The 20,197-nt window shown below is 47.2% G+C and overlaps 1 protein-coding gene across 1 annotated transcript in view; it reads left to right on the top strand.

Moving 5' to 3' along the window:
• LOC103185689 (uncharacterized protein KIAA1522) overlaps positions 1 to 13,115 on the top strand; it is a 57,101-nt gene extending 43,986 nt beyond the window's left edge. Inside the window, exons 2-7 of the mRNA XM_042338589.1 lie at positions 3,126 to 3,287; positions 4,502 to 4,572; positions 5,151 to 5,286; positions 5,845 to 5,970; positions 6,126 to 9,753; positions 12,558 to 13,115. Of these exons, the coding sequence (XP_042194523.1) occupies positions 3,126 to 3,287; positions 4,502 to 4,572; positions 5,151 to 5,286; positions 5,845 to 5,970; positions 6,126 to 9,727 (4,097 nt within the window). The 3' untranslated portion in view covers positions 9,728 to 9,753; positions 12,558 to 13,115. The remainder of the gene's footprint in view (positions 1 to 3,125; positions 3,288 to 4,501; positions 4,573 to 5,150; positions 5,287 to 5,844; positions 5,971 to 6,125; positions 9,754 to 12,557) is intronic.
• Positions 13,116 to 20,197: the final 7,082 nt, after the last annotated feature.

The raw sequence follows: 20,197 nt of genomic DNA, 5'->3' as shown, positions 1-20,197 counted from the left end.
GCTCGGAACAATTACCACATGAAAGGGCCAGAATTAGTGAGAACAAGGATCAAACGAACAGTCTGTTGAAGTAGAAATGGTTTCGGGCTTGACAACAAGTGCTGCCTTGACAAGTAATCTTGGTGTGATTTGTTATGAGAGCTGTGTTACCTCTCTCTTTCTGCCTCCACCCCTCGCTCCCCACACCCCCTGCCAACCCCCCACCACCAACCTCTCCTCTGCGAAGCGCTTTGAAACGTCTCAAAGACACTGTACCAAATGCGAGGATTATTATGGTGCTCAGGGAGTGAACAAATCAAAGCCAACTTTACTGTGACCTGAGTTAGTTGGTTACTCAGTCTAAAAGTTTTCCCAAGTGTTAAAAAGATTTTGGTTTCCTCATTGGAGGATTGTTTCTCTCTCTGAAATCGAGCAAGAGAGTTGGCAACCTCGGGGCACATTCTCTTATTTAACGCTCTGAATAAAAGGCATCAAGTCTCCCCCCCCCAAAAAAAAAAAACTCTCATAGTGTTGCATTAGCTGTTACCATTGTTGTGGGCAAGAGAGGAACATGCTGAGTCCAGGGCGTGCAGAGAGGGTTTAGAAAGAGATGGAAATGTCAATTGTTCACTGCAGTGAGGAGACAGCGTGCCTTTGCACAAAGACTGAGGGTCAGATAGAGAGACAGAGAGAGAGAGAGCCTGATGTACAAAAAGCTGTCAATAGGAAGGCCAACAAAAGGCGGCTCTTTTGTCACAGATGCTACTCTTTTTTATGAACTTGGTGCTTTAGTGGGCTCCCAAATAATAGGCTGTCATTCAGGCTGAGGATCGGAAACCTAAAGGGCTTTGAAATCCACAGCCATTAAACCCTGATTGGAGAAAGCCTCCTGAAAGGTGGAAGGAATGCTAGCCTGCAATCCCCTACGTGTGTGAGAGAGAGACACACACACACAGGGAAGGGAGGTGATGGTTCTCTGGTTTAGCTTCCTGAATGACTCTAGCTCTGCAGTGTGGGTGGAGCGAGGAGCCCTCAGTATCCTGTGAGTGAGAGGAGCCTGAGCCACTCGAGGGAAGCCCACTGCAGTTGAGAACTGAAGATTTTTGGATCGAACGGAGCGTTTCTAACTCTAGAAAGGGGAGGAGGTGGGGGTGGGTGGGTGGGTGGGTGGGGGCGGGGGGGTGTTTGTGTGGGGATGTGCTCCCAGATGGTTCCCTGCTTGGTAAACGGCTCTTGAATCTCGGCTGTTTTAGTGCGAGGAGGAGCTGTGACAATTGAAGTTCATGACGAAGGTCAGATAGCCAGCTGTGAGTGTGCGGGCCACCGCTCTGTGCGAAGCTGATCTGCTTTTGTCTTACCCGCGTCCGTCCTCCTTCCCGCCTCATCTCACCCCGCGATGGTGGTGCTGCTCAGCAAAAACCTGGGCGCGTTTCTTACTCTCTTCAAGAAGAAACGTGAGTGGGAAATTCTTTACTTGACTTTCCTAAAAATGTGGGGGCGACAGCGAAGTGGTGAAGTGCTATGATCTGCGATGTTTTTGTAACCGAGCCCTTCGCTGATCACTTAAAGTGCTGTGACTGTGACGTGCTGCCAATCTTATCAGTTTAACTCTCGAGTTATCATTTGCTTCACTTTCTCTCTTTTTTTCTCTCTCTCCCTCGCCTTCTGTGTGTGTGTGTGTGTGTGTGTGTGCCTCTTTCCCTCTGTCTCTCTTTCTTTCTGTCCGTCTCTGTGTCTCTCTTTCTCTTGGTTGCTTTCTGTGTGTGTGTTCGTGCTTCTCTCTATTTTCGTGTGCGTCTCTCTCTCACTATCTCTTTCTCTCGTTTCCTTTCTGTATGTGTGTTTGTGTGTGTGTGTCTCTCTGCCTCTCGCTCTCTTTCCCTCTTGCTCTCTGCTTACTCTCCCTATATCTTCATACGACAAACAGAGCAAGGAATCTTGTGGGTGAAAATCTGCACCTTTTCGGTTTAAGATGGACACTAGATGCCGTGTACTGCTCATCTGTGTGCAGTGAACGTTTCTTTATAAAGTGATGACATTGACTGCCTTTAGCAGCAAATGTAATGGACTGTCCACAGTTCTGTCCAATTACAGTCTTCTCTAGGATCTAATCTGTCCACGATCACTTTTGTACGTCAACATATCTTTTGAGAGTGGCTTGTAATACAGGCAGGAGCTATAAATAACAACTGATCAATAAGGTGTAGAGCTGCGGGATGCAATGTATGTAATGTATCCCTACGCAGTGGGTCTGTTATTATGAATCTCAATGTTTATCCGGATGTGATTTCCGCAGCATATTGAGGGGTTAAATTGCTGATGTTTTGTAATGATCGAGAGGAATACGTCTTTGAGGTTCTGAAGGCTCTAAATAACTAACGTAGACCAGGATGAGCTGTTTTATCTGGTGCTGAACAGTAGAACTAGAGGACACGACATGGCCTGCGATCGAAAGGGGTAAATTCAGAACAAGTCTGTGGAAACTGCTTCAGTGAGCGAGTGATAAACGTGAGGAACGGTTCCCTCGGGTAACAAACAAACAGACAGATGCTGGAAGCAGCAAGTGTCGATTCAAGAACAAATGAGATAGATTTCTGTTAGGAAATAATATCCGGGGATACAGTGCAATGCCCTGGGACGTCCTCCCGATGTGAAATACAGATGACAACAGTCCAGAACAATAACACACACTCCAGCAAAAGCAAATGTTGTTTGTTGATGTTCTATAATGGAAACTACTGACGCAAACCAAAGCCAAAGTTTTGCATCAATTTACAGTTATCTTTTACAGCTAATGTTGGAACCCTCACCTTCCCGCCCATACACACTATATTCATTTTTATTGGTGGATTGCTTTCCGAGGGTAATGAACCCTTCAAAAAAAAGTTATAATAATAATAAATTGGTCACTTCAATCCACGACTGTTTGTGGGGATGCTGCTGTGAGCGATTGCCTGTCGTGTTTCGCCCTCAAAAATATACAGTCAATTCACTTGACAGCGTGTCCTGTGAAGCGCTGTGAGACGTCTCGAAGACATAATGAGGCGACGTATCAAACGCCGGGATTATTATTATTTATATTGCAAAAGAAAGAGTTGCCAGTCTGACTGGAGATCTGACACCTATCGACGCATTGTTTTCTGCAGCTGGTTCCAAGTTGGAGGACGAGGCAAAATGGTCTGTGCACTACAGGGCATCGCAGTATCAACACCAACAGGAGAACATCTTCCTCCCGACCACCCGCCCCCAGCACATAGAGGAGCTACACAAAGAGGCTGAGCTTGGGCTCAAATCCCTACAGGAGCAAGGTACAGCAACGAGCAGCCATGTGGCAATGTGGGGCCAGGACACGGTGTGTGGGGTGGGGGTGGGGGTGGGTGGGGGAGCTGAACGACCGCTTGGTCTCGCGTGCCTTAGGGAATTGTCAGCCGGCCGGTGGATTTTTTTTTTGACCCGTCTCTGCAGCCCTTTGCCAGCCAGGTGTTGGCGAGTCTCGGAGAAATGTTTCTGGGTCATGTCAGGAGACAACAACCACTCGCAATGCTATGGCGTCCCTCACACAGGGTAACGTGGGAAATCTCCCCCCCGCAGAGCTGTGCGTTTGGAAAAGCGCCTTTGCTGAAACTTTATCATTGACTCTGATTTGCAAACCGGGTCTGTGCTTCACGGTGTTAAACCTGGATGTGGTTTGATTTGCGGGCGGTCGGGCCCTGACACAAGCTGGTTTTGTGAAAGTTAATCCTGGCTGTTATTGTTCCAGACGTACAGTATTTGCTGACCTGGGATCTGTGGATCGAGGCTGTGTCTGACCCTGACCTTTGCTAGGATTCCGTTCGGACCTTATTGTAACTGGGAAACAGATTGACGGGCAGCAACTGATTTGGATGTGGATCAGAGAAACAAACTGCAAAAAGCTATATTGTTTTTCTCTCAGTGGGCAATGCAGTGACTCTCGCGCGCACGTACACACACTCACATGCACATACACACGCACACCCTCGCACGCTTTCGCACGTGTGCACGACTACTCGCACGCACGCACTTGCACGCAAATACCCACACACAAAATCCACATCACTTTAATTTGCAGTTTGTTCTTGAAAGAATCGACGCTTTCTGCTTCCATCGTCTGTCTGTCTGTCTGTCTGTCTGTCTGTCTGTCTGTCTGTCTGTCTGTCTGTCTGTCTGTCTGTCTGTCTGTCTGTCTGTCTCCCTCCCTCCCTCGGGAGCCTGTTCCATGTGTACTGCTCGCTACCGAAGTAGTGTTTCCGCAGATTTGTTTTGGCCAATTTGCGGAATTGTGTAAGCAGGGTGCGCGCCTCCAGAGGGAGAGTGGATTTCCCAGTATAGACGCGGGGATTTCCCATGTGCAGTTAGGGCGTCATAGCAATGCGAGTTGTTGTTGTTCCTTGTTTATTTCTTGTGTGCTGTCTATAATTTGGCATTGTTTCTGAACCAGGCTGCGAGTGAGAATCTGAAATCTGTTACCATCGGGTTCTTGTCTCTCTTCTCTGTCTTTCAGCGAAATTGGATGGTTATTCAGAGCTGCACTTGGGCAATGGCAGAGATTCAACAGGCAACTGCAGTCAACATGTAAGCTCTTACATTGTTTCCACAATGAGCGAGGAAAGGGCTAGAGGCTGTTATACAGTTCACTTTTGTGCACGAAACTGCGTGAAACTGATCAATTATAACCTGCTACTGCCAATGGGAGTTGGCAAAACTAACTGTTCTCTCTGTGTTTGTGAGCAGTTCTGGGGAGAAATTCTGCCCAGGTCTAGATTTATTCCATTTCGCCAGCAGTTTGGAATTTGGCAAATTGTTGAATTCAGTTTCAGCGGCGAAGCCGGTTTTACTGTGTTTCCTTCGGGAAAACGGACTTCAAAATTAAGGCTGAATTTTTGAGCTTCACATGGATTCAATGTTATTACTAAATTATTACTTACTGTTTGTGTGACGTTGCTGTGCGCAATTGGCTGCTGGGTGTCCTCCACAAAATACACAGTCACTATACTTCACGGTATATTGTGTGAAGAGCGTTGAGACATCTCGAGGACGTGATAAGGTGCTGTACCAAATGCAAGGGTGATTATTATTATGATGATTATTATGATGATAGAGATAAATATATAATGGATGTTTCTTGAGGCTCTTTATTCACTTGGTTTTAGTCGCAAGATGACGAGGGGTCAGGTCCTCCCGTGGACGGGGATGAAGTCTGGGCCAAGACCAGGTCACTGCCACCGCCAACTCCTGATGAAGCGCGGAGGAACCAGCTGTGTGCGCGACCAACAGCAGCACCTACGGGTAAAAGCCGAATAATGTCCATTTCCAACTCCAAAACCCAGGTCGACCAGAAAGTCCTGATATCTACCCTGCTCTAAAAATCTCTATATAGCATCATCTCCTTAAGACTTGTATTAGACATTGTAATGGTATCACAAAAACAATAATAAATTGCTCACTCAATCCACCACTGTTTGTGGGGACGCTGCTGTGCGCAATTGGCTGCCGCGTTTCGCCCACAAAATATGCAGTCACTACACTTTACGGTATATCCTGTGACGTGCTTTGAAACATCTCGATGACGTGATAAGGCGCTGTGTCAAATGCCAGCATTATTATTATTTTATCACAACTTTTTGATTACCCTTTTACTTGGTTTGGGTCAACTTAAAATCTGCCATTGGTTGAAGCACTCAAATCAACCAAATCATAGTCCTTCATCAAACGCTGATCTTGTGCCAGGTTTGGATTATTATTGGCCGGGGATTTGAGGAACAGGTTCTTTTTTTTAAGAAGCGAGCGGGCAGTTTGCTAATTTTTTTTGGGGTGTTTTTTCTTTGTTTCAAAAAATCAAAATAGGCACCACCTTCAAACCTCAAGTGTCCTCCAGGGGATCAGTGTCACACACAGGTTCAAAGCTGAAAGAGAAGAGAATCAGGAGAACCACAATCATGGGACTTCCACAGCACGTCCAAAAGGAATTGGGTACGTACACGCCCAGGGACCTCACTCCTGTGTGAGACAGCCGGTGGCTCTGGGTTGGGGTCTGACAAAAGGTCATAGACCTGACTCATTAGCTCTTCAAGTTTTCCCATTTTATTTGCGCTTCCTTTAATCCTTTGTTTCTGTTCCCGCTGCAGGGCTGGGCCTGGGCAGGTCTCCTTCGCTGTTGGACACCAACAAAGATGTTAACGACAGTGCTGGCACTGTCTGCGCTGGCAGGACAGGTGGCGAGGGCGGCTCCGGTAAGCCTGCGCTGCCCGGACAGGGGACCTCGTTGCGTTCTGTGGATTCCGTCGGCACAAAGTCTAACTGCACTTTAACAGGAAGCGACCGGCAACACTGGGGAATCATCGATTTCTCCAACAGACCAAAGTCGTTAGCTATTCCCCGAGGCTCCATACCTAACGAGCTGCTGCAGAGCCCAGTCATGTGCATGTCCCCCCAGGCCACCTACATGTCTAAGATCATTCCCAACGCCATCCTGCCGGCCGCGGTGGACGTGGTTATGATCCACGCCAGCCACAGTTCCCTCCGCACCCTGAGTCGCACGAGCCTCCTGTTCCCGGCCTCCCCCGCCTGCGCCCGCTCGCTGCACAATTACGGGGTCGGGGATTACGCCTCCAGCGACACCTGGAGCCACTCCGAGTCCTCGGAAACCATCGTGTCCGACAGCTCCACCATCTCGTCCCGCGGCAGCCGAACAGATTCGCAGAGCCGTGCGGCGGGCGTCACTGGGAGATCGGAAGCCGAGCTCGACATTCCCAGCTCCGTGCGCAACCCCCAGCCCCGCACATCAGCGGCTCCCCCATCCCTGAGCGACGACACCAGGCCCGAGATGAACGGCCATGCTGAGCGACTGGCCGGGACCGCCACAGGGAGCACGGGTGGCCAGGCCGACGGGTCGGATACCCAGAGTGTGACCAGCGAACGGTCAGTCACCAGGAATTTGTCGGTCAAGAAAATGAAGAGGCCCCCGGCCCCCCCCAAACGAGGGAATTCCGCGCAGCCGGCTGAGCCGCAGCAACAGGAGCTGGGCTTGGAGCCGGGGCGGCCCGCACCCCCCGCGGTGGCCCCCAGAAGGAAAGACCCCTGCAACCGCAGCATGTCAGGCGAGGACGAGGTCTTTTCGCCGACGCTCAGTGAAACCGTCGGGTGCCGATTGGAGCGTTCCCCCGACTCCCCCGCTTTCCGAGGCTCTGCCAGCCCCCCAGCTCAGGGCGCAGGGGGTTCCAGAGAGGTGGCAAGGGAGGGGAGCGGCCAGAATAATCATCGTGGTTCTCCATCGAACCCCACCTCGCCGGACAGGTTTGAGAGGACCATGTCCCCCTCCAGCGGCTACTCCAGTCAGAGCGGGACCCCCACCCTAACCAGAGAACTCGTCACGTATTCTTCCTCCCCTGGGGGGCAGCGAAGGTCCAAACCGAAGACCCCCGCGAGGTCCTCCTCGCTCTATTCCCCTGAAATGTCCAATTCCTCGTCTTTGACGTCGCTGTCGTCCACCGTATCGGAGTGCATTCAGCCTGACCTGGTGGATCCTCTTACTATCCCCCCGCCCCCCTCCGCACCCGCTCCAGCGCCCCCTCCCATCAAGATGTCAAAGTTTCTGATGGCTGAACTGTTTCCTCAGCAGCCCATCATCCCTCCCCCTCCACAGGGGCCGGCACCTCCCCCACCTGCAGCCCGGGGGCGGGTCATTCCACGGGCTTCTGCCCCCATGGGCATCACGGCCCCCCTGGTCACTGCTCCTCTGGTCAACACTGCACCTGTTGCGCCCGGGGTCACAGTTGCCTCTATTGCTCCTGTCGCCCCAGTGGTCACTACTGTTTCTGTCGCCCCAGTGGTCACTACTGTTCCTGTCGCCCCAGTGGTCACTTCTGTTCCTGTCGCCCCAGTGGTCACTTCTGTTCCTGTCGCCCCAGTGGTCACTTCTGTTCCTGTCGCCCCAGTGGTCACTACTGTTCCTGTCGCCCCAGTGGTCACTACTGTTCCTGTTGCCCCAGTGGTCACCTCCCCTGTTGCCCCAGTGGTCACCTCCCCTGTTGCCCCAGTGGTCACCTCCCCTGTTGCCCCAGTGGTCACCTCCCCTGTTGCCCCAGTGGTCACCTCCCCTGTTGCCCCAGTGGTCACCTCCCCTGTTGCCCCAGTGGTCACCTCCCCTGTTGCCCCAGTGGTCACTGTTATTCCTGTGGCCACATCTGCTCCTCCCAAACCAGTACAGCAGGAACCATCATCACCACAAGTGAAGAGATCTTCTCCTCCACCCTCACCCCCTCCATCCCACCACCCACCACCGCCGGTCAAGAAGACGCCAGTAAATGGGGTAAAGTCTTCCTCGTCTTCAAATCATCTGCAGCCCGTAAAGCCAGAGAAGTCTACAGTAGACTGGCCAGCACCTCCCCCTCCAATGTCTCCAATGGTTTTGTCACCATCACCGGGAGCATCCAGCTTGCCTGCGGCTGTGGCGGTGAGTTCAGGAAAGACCGGTGCTCAGGTGGAAGATACAGACTTTCTGTTCCCACCTCCTCCACCCCCAGTATTTGCCGACAAGACACCAGAAAAAACAGCTTCTTCCAAACCTCCAGAGAAGTCACAGCCGGAGCCTTCCATCTGCCCGGCACCTTCAGCCTCCCCTGTGGAGAACAAACCATCCAGACAATCTGTGGCCACGGAGATCGTGTCAGCTCAGCGATCGACAGAAACCCTGTCATTAAAAGTGCCTACACCCACCTCGGCCCCTATTGCGTCTCCTGCAGACCCTCCTCAGCAGAAGCCTTCCGCTGTCTCAGGACCCTCCGCTGACCCCTCACAGCAATCCCCCGTGCCAGCCGCCCAGCTTCACAAAACAGCCAACCAAACGCCAAAGGCCTACGGTCAGGATTCCAAATCCCAATTGATTGCTGCTCAACCGTCAAGTAATGAGGAGGTCGGGGGTCAAGCGAGTATCCCAATCGTCACCCCCTCCCTACTACAGATGGTGCGCTTACGCTCGGTGCAGATGGGAGCCTTCCCAACCGGGGTCCTGGAAACCAAACCCCAACCCAGCAAGACTCAACCCCCCAACAGGAGCAGCCAAACTGCGCCCAGTAAGCCAGTGCGCAAGTCCTTGAGCCTCCGCTTGTCTTCATCCGATTTGAACCCTCCCTCGCCCTCTCCGTCGCAGCATGGCTCTGTGGATGGGAAGAGCCCGACCGCCCAGCCGAGCGAGGGCCAGGGACACCACTCCCTCAAGCCGCCCGAGGACGGAGCCGCCCTCAAATCCCCGGCTTCCATGGCCAGCTTCATCTTCTCCAAGAACACAAGCCACAAAAAGTTGTTCTTCGATGTCCCCAAATCCCCTGAGGCAGAAGCCCAGGTCCAGAGAAATTTGATGGCGGAGTTGAACTCGGTTTCGGAGCGAATCATTTCTAAGGTCGAGTCCAGATCCTCCGGGAAGCAGCAGAGAAGCAAAGCTGCTCCTGAGGCCGCGAGGAAACCGGGAAAGGTTCCGCCACCGGTGGCCAAAAAGCCCGCGTTTCTGCTGAACCCTCAGCGGCCACCGTCCACATCGACCGAGGGAACCGGAACTTTGCAGGAAACGGCCGCTCAGGCGGCTCGAAGGGCGAGCGATGCCAAGGATGTAACTGATGCTTCTCTCGGTCGAGACCAAACCAGGTCAACGAGGAACTCGACGGCGGATTTGAACGGGGAAGCTGAGAAATCGCCCGAGCAGCAAACCGCAGGACAGACGAGGCAACAGTAGGGGTGGAGTCTCTCATGTTTTAAAAGGTACGTATTTGTTTTGCTCCGTGTAAAAGTCTGTTAACGTTCCTGTATTTTTAATTCTTTCTGTATATTTATCCTTTTCAAATATTTGCTGACTAGAATCCTGTAGCGTGTTGGTCTAACACACTCGCCTCGCAAGCGAGAGGACCCGGGTTCGATTCCCGGACGGGGCGAAACCTGTTTACTGTTTAACTAGCATTAAATAAGAACCCGGTCATTTGTTGATTAGTGGATCTCTTTCTGGGAGTGATAATCCCTTCAAAAATAATAATAATAATTTGGTCACTCGATCCACAACTGTTTGTGGGACACTCACTGCTGTGTGCAATTGGCTGCCACGTTTGGCTCACAAAATACAGTCAATCCACTTTACAGTATGTTCTGTGAAGTGCTTTGAGACGTCTGAATGACATGACAAGGCTCTGTATCAAATGCAAGGATTATTATTATTTTAATCATTATTATTAATTCCTGGTTAAGCTCCATTAGGGGTTCGAGTATTACCATTGATGTTTGCTAGGGCTTTCCATTGGCCCTAATAACCCTCTACCTTTTTAAAAAAAAACTCTCTCCTGACCTGGGTCTCTGTTTTTTTTGTCACTTTCTGATCAATATAAATGACTCACTGACTCTCCTGACATTTGAGACAACCCCCACCCCCCCTCCCTCTGTGAAGTAGGAAATGGCCTTCACATTACAGATGAGATCCAGGATTGATGTCAATCTCTTGGCCAGAACTCTTAACACTTAATAGTCACAAAACTGCAATGAAATCAGTCCTGTTTGCCTATGAAATCCGGTCACTCCAGTGTTTCACAGCAATTTCCTGCAAAGTGTTTTGAGACGTTCTCCTGATGTGAGAGGCGCGATACCAAATGCAGTGATTTTTAAAAAAAAATGATCACTATTACCTCCAGCGTTTTCAGTAATTCTGTGGCCTTTTTAAATGGTGATAATTTTGTGGAGAGGGAGCGCAATATCACGCAGCCAGATGTCTCCGTGTGGAAATTATCCTTTTCACACTTCGCTCATACCTTTAACAATTTATTTTTTTAACAATTTTCTGTATTAAAAAAATGTGAGGTTACTGGAGTTCAGTAACCATGGCCACTGCTTTTTTGTGACTTGTGCAAATGATTAGTCAGAGTCACAAGGTGTGTTTCCTGATGGGCAAATGCAGCCAGCAAACCTGCTTTACTGCCTCCCAGTGCCTACCTCTCTCTGTCTCTCCCTCCCTCCCTCCTCCCCCCGTTCGAAATGACCAGCGTAAGAGTTCTTCCAGCTCCTGTCCCCTCTCCCCCAACCCTCTTCCCTCCCCGCAGCCTACATTGGGAATAGTGGCTCAGCACAAAAGAGAGACAGAGAGAGATCCCTGGTTGAAATCTTGGCCCTGGGAAGACCATAAGTAGGTAATGATCCACAATGCCCTGTTCAGCAGGTGCTGAATCATCTGCAACAGATGAACTGTTTACAGTGTATGCTTCGGGGCGGGGTTATTTATCTGTAAGACTGGCAGATGCCAATCTGTGATGCTGTGGTACCCCCACTGCTCTCTGTCAATTGGGCTATTTCCGGAAGGGTTCAACGCTCAAGTGTATTGGTTAGAGCCCTCGCCTCACAAATGATAGGACCACCTGGGTTTGATTCCCGAGCAGGTCAGGGCGAAACCATAGGCAAGTTTCCTTACTCCACACACACACACACACACCTCTGTTTACCAGCAGTAAGTAGGAACCTGGTTGTTAGTCGATGGGAGGATCGTTTATTTCCGGAAGTAATAATCCCTTCAAAAATAATTGGGTCACTCAATTCACGACCTTTTGTGGGGACGTCGTTGTTCACAATTGGCAGCCGCATTTCGCCCACAAAATACGCAGTCAGTTCCCTTTACAGTGCATCCCGTGAAACACTTCGAGACGTCTCGAAGACGTGATAAGCCACCGGGTCAAATGCCAGGATTATTATTGGAGGAAGGACAGGGAATTCCTCTATGGCTGTGGTGCCATCTCGTGGCCATTCTGAGAGTTCTGAGCCCGCTGAGACAGTGCGATGCTGAACACCGTCAGGGCTTTGTTCTCTGGATGTCTTTTCCCCCTTCTCCAAAGTAGAAAATGTCAACAGTACAATATTCAGCTGTGACTTGGTGCAGAGCTTCACTGTTTCAAACTGTTGAGGAACGGCCTTTATTAGTTGACTTGAAACCCTTTGCCGTGGCGAGTTGCTTCAGAGAATAAAACATCTGCGTTATTTTAAAATGGTTCAATTGCCCAGTTCCCTGGTGGGATGATTTTTTTTAAAAAAAGGGCCGTTTAAAAGCAAGGGCAGCAATAAAGCCTGATTTACTGCTATCACTGCTTAGGATCAGTGCACATGAGCTGTTGTAAAACCAGTTGCCATAGAGACCATCTAAACTAAATTATCCACTTAAATTATTATCTAACCTTTCAGAACCCGCAGTAGCAAGGAATGATGAGGTTCAGAGACTCCTTAAGCAAAGTGGTATTTTCTTTTGCAGTTCCCTACGTAAGGAAAATGATTTCACCCACAAACTGCACAGTCACTGCGCTTTACGGTGTATCCTGTGAAGAGCTTTGAGGCGTCTCGAAGACGTGATAAGGCGCCGCCGGGTCAGATGTAGGGATTATTATTATTAGAGTTTGGGACATGACACGTCAAGCGACTGCCAGGATGGTGGAAGGTGAACTGGACGGACCTCGGTTTTCTTTCGCCAGCGAACTCTTCTGATCTTGTGAATGACCCTATTGTCGTCTTTCTATGAACTAATGCTTTTCGTTCTCATAACGCAGAGAAACCGGAGACAGGAATTGGGCAGCTGTCTGTGTGTGAAGGCGATCAGAGGGTTCAGCTTCATCACTCGGGTTCCTGTTCAGCTGAACATCCGACGTTTTTGCCTCTTAATAAACCACACACCTGGTGGCGGAGCCATTGGAGTTGAGGAAGAGACCAACAACATTGTGTTTCTTCAAAGAAAAAAAAGCCTTATTGCTGATAAATAATAGAGTTGATATCCATGCAAAAAAAACCCAGACCGAAATCAAGCCTACCACTTTGCTGCAACGCTACACCTTGACTTTGTACCTAAGGTACAAGATGGCGAGGAGAAGCTACTGCTGCTTATTCTAGTATCTTATCATATCCAGTTCATTTTGGTTAAAGGACTTGAGACAAAGCCATTGGGAGCGAGTTATTGTTTCCATTTAGCCCGTATGAACTGAGTTGTGCGACTCTAATGGATAGTGACGGAGAGAGAGTGAGACTGCAATGGAATTTATTGCGTAAAGGGGTTTGAGACTATGAAAGTACTGAAATTTGCCTTGTCCAAATGAATTATTTTAAGTTGAAAAGAGAATTGTAGGAAGCACACTTATATTGTATATATATACATATATATATATATTAAAAAAATGGGATTGGGAATACTTTATCTGTGAATCGAAAACCAGCGGTCACTTAATAGAAATTTATTCTCCATTAAATTATAATGCCTAGCTGAAGATTTTTTTTAAAAGAAAAAAATATGTTGAGGAAACTGAAAAGAGGACTGAATAGAGCAAAGTTTCCCCGGGGCAAAACTTCAATAAGAATTGAATCTTCCAGTTGCTTAGAGTTACGGGATTTAGGAGAGAATGAGTTGTGTTGCAAAGTAAATTGCAATAACTTTTATCTTGTGAAAGTAAGATGAATTCCATATGTGCCACAACAAATGTTGTGACTACGTCTCAACAAGTAGTTGCCTTTTTTCTTTCTCTCTTCCTTTTCTTAGCTGCAGGACTCTGATGTCTTCCCAGTTGTCTTCCCTGAACCAGGGAGAGCAGGATGGTGTCAATAGATAAAGCCACAGCTGTAATCCATGATGCTTTGTCACTCACTGACCCACATTTGGGGATGGGTCGGTGGCAGGAGATCACAATGGACCACTTTAAGTCTTTCTTTTACGTCGATAGTGGGTTTTCTCTCCCAAAGTGAGCTGTTCCAGCTCAAGGGGACGCAGTTCCACTCGGTCCAGGGCAATGCTATTATCTCCTAGTGTTTCAGAGTCAGGGGAATTTGGTAAAGAATCCTCTCAACTGCGGCCTCATTTCTGATTCGTAAGAGATCCTTCCACAGGAAAACAGTGTCAAAATTAAGGAAGGCCTCACTGAGGGATTTGCTGGATTTTTTTGCCGACTCTGAAGTGTTGAGAGAATGGGGCAAGTCTGGAGCTGCCTCCAGGTGTGAGACTGATTTGAATGTAATAATTGTGTGCGGTGGGTGGGCTTGAGTCCTGGCCGCTCTAGGCCAGGGTGGTCTAACTGGCGGCCCGAGGGCCACATCCGGCACGATGGCTGATTTCATCCGGCCTTCCTCGCCCTCCATTCCAAAAAGAGACTTATTCCTTTCGAGACTTGTTCCTATCACATTCTACACAAGACATCTAAGCCTTGATTGTGTCTCACTGGGGAGGGTGAGGTGATGGGGACATTATTCATTGCCAAGGTATCCTCCTGGGTGGGGAGGTGGGAGTGGGAGAAGTGAATTGTTTTTTAAGGTACATTTGAATGGACCAGGAGGATATTGGGTTTTTGCTTTAAACCATTCCACAGCTTCTTGAACATAAACCAATCAATAATTGACCAAATACCTTCCTATGTGATTCAAACCCGCCCCCAGGCTAGTTTCTTGAGTTCTCATCTGTATGCAAATGGCTGCATAGAAGATTATTGTTACTTTTGCCGTCTGTGTTTTTGAAACTCTTATTTAAACGACTGCAATAACCAGTCTCTGGCTAAACCAGATTTTTTTTCGGAAAAAAAACTGTTGGGATCGAGACGACAACTTTTGTTTATTTCAGGCTTTAAATGTAGATGGTGTTTTGGATTCTCCACTAATTCCTGTCCTCTCCTTCCTCCGATTGATTAGACAACAAACCAGCTGCAAGCAACTGTTTACCATGTTTTTACACCCCTTCTTGTCCTTGTCATCAGGGTAAAACCTTGCCCAGCGTTTGAATTAAATTTTCAGTGTAGGGATGAGACAAAAAGGCTGGTCGGCCCTTGCAACTTTAAGATATTAATCTAATGAAACATTGGCCTCAGTTGGGTGGCCAGGGGAAGCCAATTTAGTGGCTTCAGGAAGGATTTGTTTCAGCTCTTGAGTGAGTCTGATGGTCCATGGTTGAGAAATCTATCAGGAGGGGCTGCTTTTTCACAAAGTGGGGTCTGTCATCTGCTCTGCCCAAACGAGAGCACTTATGAAGCTATTACGAAAGGTAATATTTAACTGAGGCACATATTTAAAACGTCATTCTGACTTCTGTCACGGTTTTTGCGTTGGTGGGGGCAGTGGAGCAATGTCAAATCTCTCAAACGCCAAATGAATGTACTCTATAATGTTTCCAATCTGTTTACAGGCCAAGTGTCACTTTGAGTTGGGGAAAGAGATGAGTTTGAGTTTGTTCACTTCACTATGGATCTGACTTGAGATTTTATTCCACAATTTCTCAGGGTGCAATTAACCCCTAACTCCCTCTCTATGTCACTAAATCCCAGGTCCATATTAATAACAAAAATATTAACATTCCACCAACTCTGCTAAACGACAGGTCACTGTCAGGACTTGGGTTACCCACATACCTAAACCTTGGCTATTCTTTCACTAACATAATTCATCATTTACAAGTTTAGCCTTTTTTAAAAAAAAGTTTCCCTCTTCCCCCACACACACAGACAAACACACGCATACGCGCACACATACACACACACACAGACGCACAATAAAACTCACTATTGCTCCCCACAATCAGCCTTTTTCCTAAGATGATCCCATTGTAATTAGCCACATAGGAAAGGGTTCACTGGTGTGTATTACCATGTTGATGTTGCAGGTGATCTGATTTTTTTTTTATTTTGTTTTGTTTCCGGGGAATGGTCAAGGAATACAATTGCAGTTATAACCTTAGATTAAATTTTTGAAGTAAGCTGGTGGGTGAGGTGAGTAATCTGAACGTGTGAATCGAACTCTCATAGAGGAATCTGCAGGGAGAAACCCAGTGCCTAGACTTACACACTTGGGTGTCATTGTGAGAGGGAGTGCGGAGACTGACACCACTTTGTCAAAGGACTTGGATAAATTATCTTCACTCAGGGAACATTTCTCTGAACACACAAACCGTAGTCCTTTGGCTTTCAAACCCAAAACTCTCCCTTGTGATCTGACTACTATATACAGATATATATAATATATGTATAAACAATTGGTAATGTTTCTCTATATAAACACGTCAAGGTATTTAGGAATGGCTTTATTCTCCCTGCGGGTTGTATGAGGGGTTGATTCTGTTGGGGGTCAGTCTGGGGTTAGGCTGATTTCACTTGTTGCATAAGTATAAAATCTGTACTGCCATCATTAAGAATGTTTTACCTGCAGTGTGAATTCAAAGAAGTAAGAATATGCTACACATTGTACGTTTGATATTGCATTTTAAATCTCAGCCTAGCTGGGCCATTGGATGTGGGGTCATGGCCTTATTAATTAGGAACGTAATCACTTAAGGGTATTGAACTCTGATTTCAAAAGTTTTTTTTAGGAAAAAAATATTACTAGTGCAATGACACATATATATTTCTTTACTGTTAATAAAATAGCAAACAAATTTCCAACCTGTCTTGTATTGTGATCTGCGTTCAACCGTTACCCTAAATTCCAGTACAAACATTCTTCCTCTTGCCCTGACCACAAACTTCACAGACAGTGAGATGAAAACAAGATGAGCAGGTAAACTTGGAATTCACACAAGATTGAATGTGGGTTCTCATTACCAGATAATCTGAGGCCGGCAGGAGAAGCTGGTACAGATTCAGACCTGTGCGTGCAGTTGATCTCAATAAGTGGTCGTGTTGATGAGAGCTGGAAACTGCACGTGAGCCTGAGGTCCCGAGGTTAGTCATATTTATGTAGGAAAAGGAGGAGGCCATTCAGCCCATCAATCCTCTTGCATCATTCTACTAGACCATAGCTGACGTGTACCTCAACTTCAATTACCCACCTTTGCCCCATATCCCTTGACACCCTGACCCAACAAAAATCTATCTACCTCAGTCTTAAAAATGTGAATGGATCCAGCCATAATCCACAGCCTTTTGGGGGAGGAGAGAGAATTCTACTCCCGTTTGCATGAAAAAATGCCTCCTGACTTTACTCCCAAATTGCCTAGCTCTAATTATAACAATAATAATCCTTGCATTTGATATCAAGCCTCATCGGGTGTTCGAGATGTCTCAAAGCAGAATATAATGTAAAGTGAATTGACAGTATATTGTGGTGTCCTGTAGCTCAGTGTTTAGAGCTATATCAAACGCAAGGATTATTTTTTTTNATTTGTGTGGGCGAAACGTGGCAGCTAATTATGCACAGCAGGTTCCCACAAACAGTCGTGGATTGAGTGACCAAGTTATTATTAGTATTATTATGCCCCCTTGTTCTGGATTCCCCAATATGTCATCTGTGTCCAATGATATTTGTGTTCCACTCGCTCAGCAATGTGTCCCCTGATGTCAGGTTTGGGTCTGCATCAGGGATTCCGTTGCCGGGAAGGAGGTGTGGACGCGGGACATGTGTCACTTGTGGTTACCGCTGACCATTCCCTGAGACGCTATGGAAATAAAGACTCATTCAATGAAAGGTTTCACCTTAACCAATGCCTTTCATCGTGGCTGTGAGGAAATTCCCTGCTCACCCAGTCAAAGCGAAACAATTGGTTTGAATGGACAGTGTTGCTGCACTATGTCTCCTCTGGGCGGGGGGAGACGCTATTACCAGTTCAATTCTTGTCGACAGATTTCGATGGAAAATCACAATGCTTTTTGGAAGTTTGTGAACAGCTCACATTCTGTTTGAGGACCACGCAGTACATTCTGAGATCTTGTACATTTTTACAGGCAGAAAGATTCTATTGTTTTCTCTAGCAAATAGGAAATGGCTGAAATCTCCTGTCCCAAAGTAAAAAGACAGTTCCCTGATGCCTTCCTCACCAACGTGTCAGAATGTGAAGGACAGAAGCCATTGGCCCCTCTAGCCTGCTCTGCCCTGTGCTTTCTCCACATGAGCTGCCCACTGATAATGTCATCCCACTCTCCTCCCTTCTAAGTATTAGTCTGGCTTTGGTTGCCTTGCGCTCTGACCTCTGTGTCAGAAGGCTGTGGGTTCAAATCCTCCGTCTAGATTTTGAGCTCCCAGTCCAGGCTGACACTCCAGTTCAGTGCTGGGGGGAGCATTGCATTGTCGGAGGTGCCATCCTTCAGATGAGGTATTAAACAGGTCCCGTTTGCCTGTTCAGATGAATGTTAAAGATCCTATGGGGGCTAATTGAAAGTGAAGGGTGATCCTCCTGGTATCTTGGCCAACAATCCTCCAGATAAAAATGCCCATCCACTTCCTGGCTGTTTGTGGCACTCACTGTGCTCACATTGACTGCTGCGTTCACCAAACAAAACCTACAGTAACTCCACTCACTTTACATGCAGTAACTCCTGAGAAACGCTTTGAGACGTCCTCTAGGAGCAAAAGCCACGCTCTCAAAACTCCAGAGATTATTTTAGGTTCACTTAATATTTCTCCTTTTCAGGTGTAGACGGTGAAGTTTAATGATCTGCATTTGTTTTAGCAACAAATTATGATTTCGCTTCTGAAAATTGTAATTCTTCGTGACGATTTTTACTGTCATCGCTGAAGGCTTGGCTCTGGCAATACTGGGCTCTGTGCATTAGCATTGACCCAGCACATTATCATCTCATTGTGGTAAAGAAACAGAAGTGAGATGTGATGAGGATGTGGTGTGTGGCAATGGAAAAAAAAATGTTCAAGATAAGTTGATCTGATATTCATAGTTGATGGGGATACGCCTAGTATTCAATATGGGTAAAGTCAATATTCAACTGTAAAATACAGTCACTACATAGTGTCATCGCTAGGAATGGAAATTTGGGCGGAAATTGAGCTCTCATGTCCAGGCAAAGACCAAATGCCTTAAAAATAATTCAAACCCTGACACAGTCGATTTAAATTTTAACCAATTAGTAAATGAAAGTCAGTAAATCGCTTACATTGCCTACACAGTGTCTCCTCTTATCATAGAATATACCGTAAAGTGTAGTGACTGTATATTTTGTGGGTGAAACGCGACAGCCAATTGGCCACCAGCGACGTCCCACTAACATTCGTGGGTTGAGTGACCAATTGGGAAGGAATGGAGGGAAGAGTATTTGGCACATGAAGAAAACAAAGCCAGGTCTGAACGCTGATGAGGGGATGAAGTTTTTGCTCCATTCCTGGACTTTCACCAGGAGACAGTCGGTGGGCTGGAGTCCACAATGAGTTGGGGGTGGGGGGAGTGAGTGCGGAGAGTTGAGTAGAAGGAGCCAGGAAAGTGAGGGCTAACAAACAGCTCCATGTTGAGAATCAATCAAAATACTTACAGGAAGAAAAATGAGAAAGGAATGCAATGCAAACACGCTACTTGACCCACCGAGGCTTGGCTCCTGCACAGACACAGATTGCTTCACTCCAGTGTTTTTTTTGATGTGCTCTAAAATCCTTTTTTTAAAAAAATATTGGAAACCCATCGCCGTTGCTAAAGAGTCTCCAAACCAAGCTGAGAATTCCAGGCCTCCCACCTACACATAGCAATTCCAGAGAAAGATTGTTGGAATGGAATGCGCTCTCTCTCCCCCTGGAGGGAAGCATCCTGCTTACCTAATTCCGGAAAGTATTAGGCGCAGGTCGGTAAGAATCGAGGCTTTGGGAGTGGTGGGGGAGGCGAGCCCAGAGTTTGCGTTGGGGTAACTGCTGGAGTTTAACCAACTAAAACCGCCATAGCCGTGCCATTGAGAGCAATGTCTGGCAAGTTTTCCCACTGCCTGTCCAGCTTGGACCACCCTACCCATTAGGGCTTTGGCTTGTAGGGTTAGACATTTTCATAGCGAGCTTTACAGAACAAAATAATTATAAGGCATCAAACCGTGTACGTACAGCACGTTTTTATTTTGTATAACTGCAATATACTATGGAATATGTTTTTTAATATATATGCCTGTGAAAGGACCTGTACACGAAACAAAGGAAATGCGAGTAAATAAGTAAATTAACACTAAATATATTTAGAACAGTTTCACATTTGCTTTTTAAGACTTTTTTAACTTAGTATTCGCTAAAAGTATATTTGGATATACTTTTGTTGTCTCAGAAATTCATTTGCAACAGTGTTTAAACAACTGGTCACTCAACAGAAAAAGCTACGGGTAGATATTTTTCATACATGCGGAGTGTATAACCACCTTGACATCGTGGGTTTTATTGATTAAACTTCCTTGCAATATTGCAAAACATTTTGTCCAGGCTTAAAAAATAACATAAACAACATAACACAAACATCAATGAAAGAGGAAGGTTT

Source organism: Callorhinchus milii, unplaced genomic scaffold, assembly GCF_018977255.1.
Source record: "Callorhinchus milii isolate IMCB2004 unplaced genomic scaffold, IMCB_Cmil_1.0 Scaffold10, whole genome shotgun sequence".
Classification (NCBI taxonomy): Eukaryota; Metazoa; Chordata; class Chondrichthyes; order Chimaeriformes; family Callorhinchidae; genus Callorhinchus; species Callorhinchus milii.
This window is presented reverse-complemented; position numbering and strand designations above follow the sequence as displayed.